At 41.0% G+C, this 3566-nt stretch overlaps 1 protein-coding gene across 1 annotated transcript; it reads left to right on the top strand.

Annotated features, from left to right (window-relative positions):
- The first annotated feature begins 348 nt into the window (after nucleotides 1-348).
- On the top strand, nucleotides 349-2471 carry LOC115755967 (60S ribosome subunit biogenesis protein NIP7 homolog). The gene is made up of 2 exons (XM_030695616.2): nucleotides 349-850; nucleotides 2196-2471. The coding sequence occupies exons 1-2, from the start codon at nucleotides 445-447 to the stop codon at nucleotides 2351-2353; spliced, it is 564 nt and encodes a 187-aa protein (XP_030551476.1). The 5' UTR covers nucleotides 349-444; the 3' UTR covers nucleotides 2354-2471.
- The last annotated feature ends 1095 nt before the right edge of the window (nucleotides 2472-3566 follow it).

Below are 3566 nucleotides of genomic sequence, written 5' to 3'. Positions count from 1 at the left end.
GGCAACCAACGATTGGATGCCGGTAATCGGCAAAAGTGGCGACCGGAGACCTGCTAGGGCATTGGAATTGTTAAGATGAGTATTAAGTTATGCTAAGCTTGTTTTTTAGAATGGCAATATTTAGTCTGCTCTAGAAAAGAAAGAAGCTACTTTTTTTTTCTTTTTGCTTATCTTCCAACTCCACTTGGAGGAACATTTTTGTTTTTGAGAATAAACATAATAATTGACGTTATTAAATAGATTTTTATTTATTTTTCCTCCTGATATTGAAAAAAAAAGGGGGGAGAATTTGTAATGTTTCAAAAAAAATGCCCTCAGTTGGGAAATAGTCCATCCAACGAGGAAAACATCCATAAAACCCTAGCAAAGAACGGAACATGCAATTGCAGGGCAACACTACCGTCGCGGCAAACCTCTGAAGAAGCTCAAATTCAAGAACGCGCGATGAGGACGCTGGACGAGAAGGAGACGACTCAGGTGTTCGAGAAGCTCTTCAAGTTCACCGGCAACAACCTCAAGAACATCGTCGAGAGCCCCTCCCACGAGGGCCCCGACCCGGACCCTGGCCGCTACTGCTTCCGCCTCTGCAAGAACCGGGTCTACTACGCCAGCGAGTCGCTGGTCAGGCGCGCCACCAACATCGGCCGCCACAACCTCGCCTCCCTCGGCACCTGCGTCGGCAAGTTCACCAAGGGCGGGAGCTTCCACCTGACGGTCCAGGCGCTGGGCATCTTGGCCGCGAACGCGAAGCACAAGGTCTGGCTCAAGCCCACCTCGGAGATGTCGTTCCTCTATGGGAATCACGTTTTGAAGGGCGGGTTGGGGAGGATCACGGAGAACATCAACCCAGGTGATGTGTCGATCTCCGCTAAGAGATTCTGCGAATTTTAGTTTTGCTAGGGTAATGTAATGTTTCCGCTTGAGGTGTGGAGGGGTTGTGTCTGGGTTTTGGAATGTGAGAGCGATTCAAAGCGGTGGGGTAGAAACTTAGATGGAAAGGAACGTCATTGGGGTAGCGAAATGAAGGAACTTCATCTGAAGTTTCATATGCTATTGTGTAAATTGAACTTGGGATTTTCACTTTGTGCTGATAGGGTATGTAGTCAATGTTTAAACTGGTGATGTACTGTGTCTTCCTGCTCTTTTTTATGGGGTGAAGAAGTATCTGGATAGACTGAAAATTCAGCTTGAGTCCCCTGTTTTTTCGGGTAGGTGTGTTAGGTTGAAGAGCCCGGTCAAGGCAACCCAGTTGATGGGAACATTTGCACATAGAACCGTAGGGAAATCTCATCCTTCGAGGAGGTTACAATATGATGGATCGACTGTAATTTGCTTGTAAAATGTAGCCTTGACGGAGATGATGGAAGGAACTCCTACTCTGACTAAAGTTGCGATATGTAATCGGGATTTTCAGGCATCTATCTCTTTTCTTTCCATGGCTCTATTTCTCTTGGCTTTGTCTCATTGTCCGTCTTGGTCATTTGATTCCGTCCAAATAAGCTCCTACTCCTCTTTTTACTTTACTCTTGACCCCTTTTTCATGTAACGTTTCTTGCTATGTGATTTTTTGGTTTGTTTTGCGAAATGTTGTTTTATTTCTGAATATTAAGCACCCTCAATTAAGTGAGAGGTGAAGATTGAGATTTTCTCTTTGTAGAAATTAAGGTTCTAGTCAGTTTAAATTGATTCACCTCTGTTTTTGTAGAAATTAAGGTTCTAGTCTGTTTAAATTGATTTACCTCTGTCTTTCTGCTCTTGGTTTTGGTTAGTCGCATATCTTGGTTCTTAGACAAAGGAAGATAGATTTTTTTCTGTCAAGATGAATGAAAACTTAAAAGTACAGTTATATCACTTGATGTTCAATATAAACTTCTGTTTATTGTTATTAAAGAATGACTAGTTGTAGCTTTGATGATGTTTGTTTTCCGCTTGTATTTAGACTTCTTAAAACTTGGTAAAATTAGGGACAAGAGATATTAAAGAATGACTAGTTGTAGCTTTGATGATGTTTGTTTTCCGCTTGTATTTAGACTTCTTAAAACTTGGTAAAATTAGGGACAAGAGATTAGGCCTCCCAGACCGATACTCAAGGAGTCCCCATTTCAGTTCGTCTTCCTCATCTACTTGTGTTGGGGAAAAATGGTTCATTAATCTATTGAAAGAGATCTGATAATTGAAGACAAATGTTTTGACAGGTGATGGAGTCGTGGTTTTTTCAATGTCCGACGTGCCTTTGGGATTTGGGATTTCGCAAAGATCGACACAGGATTGCAGGAAGTTGGATCCAAATGGGCTTGTTGTGCTACATCAGGCAGATATTGGAGAGTACTTGAGGATGGAGGATGAACTTTGAATGTGGGTTTGCTTATACATTGGTTTGTTTTGCTACTGTTGTTCAGATCTTTGTAAGAGCATTGTAACGGCAATGAATGACCATGATCTTGAGATATAAAAGAGATGAATTACGCAGTCATTCATTTTTGCCCTTTCCAACCTCGTGGAGTGGCTATATAGTTGGTTTTGCACCATGTCGATTTCTTTATAATTCATCTTTGCCCTTTCCAACTTTATGGAGTGGCTATTTTGTGGTTTTGCACCATGGTGATTTCTCTGACATGCTTCAAAGAAACATATTGTTCCAATATTATGGAATGATTGAGGCTTTAGAGATATTATTTGTCATGAACATTGCTTAAGATGCTGAGATATGCAAGTCTGGTAGATCTTTTTTATCATGTCGCTATGCCATGGAGTTAGCCAACTCCTGTTTTTCAGCTTTTTAAGTTGAAGATCATACTTTTGGGACGTTCAAACTTTTCAGCTCTTGGCAAACTGGTCGATAGAGCTCTTGCTTGCATATGCTCAACATGATTCTGTTAAGGTCTGTACTTCCAAAAATACAACTCCACAGTTCTTTAAAGGAAAGTTTAGCAGTTTTAAGGTTGCACTGCAGTGTGGTTCATGGTTGGTGTAAAAGTGGACATATGAAACTTGACTTGGCCGCCTTCATTAGTATGATGTGCTTTACTAGCCGAGTCTTCTGCTTCTTTTGTTGATATGTCTAAGAAAAGGGTAACCTACACTGGTCGGACCAAGTGGTGCAGGAAAAAATACAATCGTACAGCTACTGGCTCGCTTTTACGAGGTTTGTGATTTTTAGCATTTCTATCTTTTTTCTAACACTGAATCCTTATGCCATCCTTGGAAAATTATTTAATTGTTTTAATTTATGCAGCTGACCAAAGGTCGCATAGCTGTTGCAGGAGAGCATGTACAGACATTTGATAGATGTGAATGGGCCTGGGCTGTTTCCATGGTAAATCAAGTATTTTTGTCAATCTTTCATCTCTGATTTAGGATTTAAGCACCATATGAATCAAATGGGGGGATTACTTAAATACCATCGTCAATCCGTAGTCTCCATTGTGATTTAGCTGTCATCTGCAGTGACTGTTGTCTGACATTTACAATCAGCAATAAGAAAAGAAGTAAAAGAGCGTGGGTGTCCAAGAAAAGAGGTAAAAGGGTATTGATTTGCATTAACATTGTGCTGTAAGAAGAGAGCT

This window comes from Rhodamnia argentea, chromosome 6 (genome assembly GCF_020921035.1).
Source record: "Rhodamnia argentea isolate NSW1041297 chromosome 6, ASM2092103v1, whole genome shotgun sequence".
NCBI lineage: Eukaryota > Viridiplantae > Streptophyta > Magnoliopsida > Myrtales > Myrtaceae > Rhodamnia > Rhodamnia argentea.
Note: the sequence above shows the minus strand (reverse complement) of the source record. Positions and strands in the feature narration are given on the sequence as shown.

Excerpts from the sequence above, each read along its gene's own strand:
- LOC115755967 (XM_030695616.2), top strand. The coding sequence starts at position 445 with ATGAGGACGCTGGACGAGAAGGAGACGACTCAGGTGTTCGAGAAGCTC. Across the intron at positions 851-2,195 it reads CACGGAGAACATCAACCCAG|GTGATGGAGTCGTGGTTTTT; the intron begins GTGATGTGTCGA and ends ATGTTTTGACAG.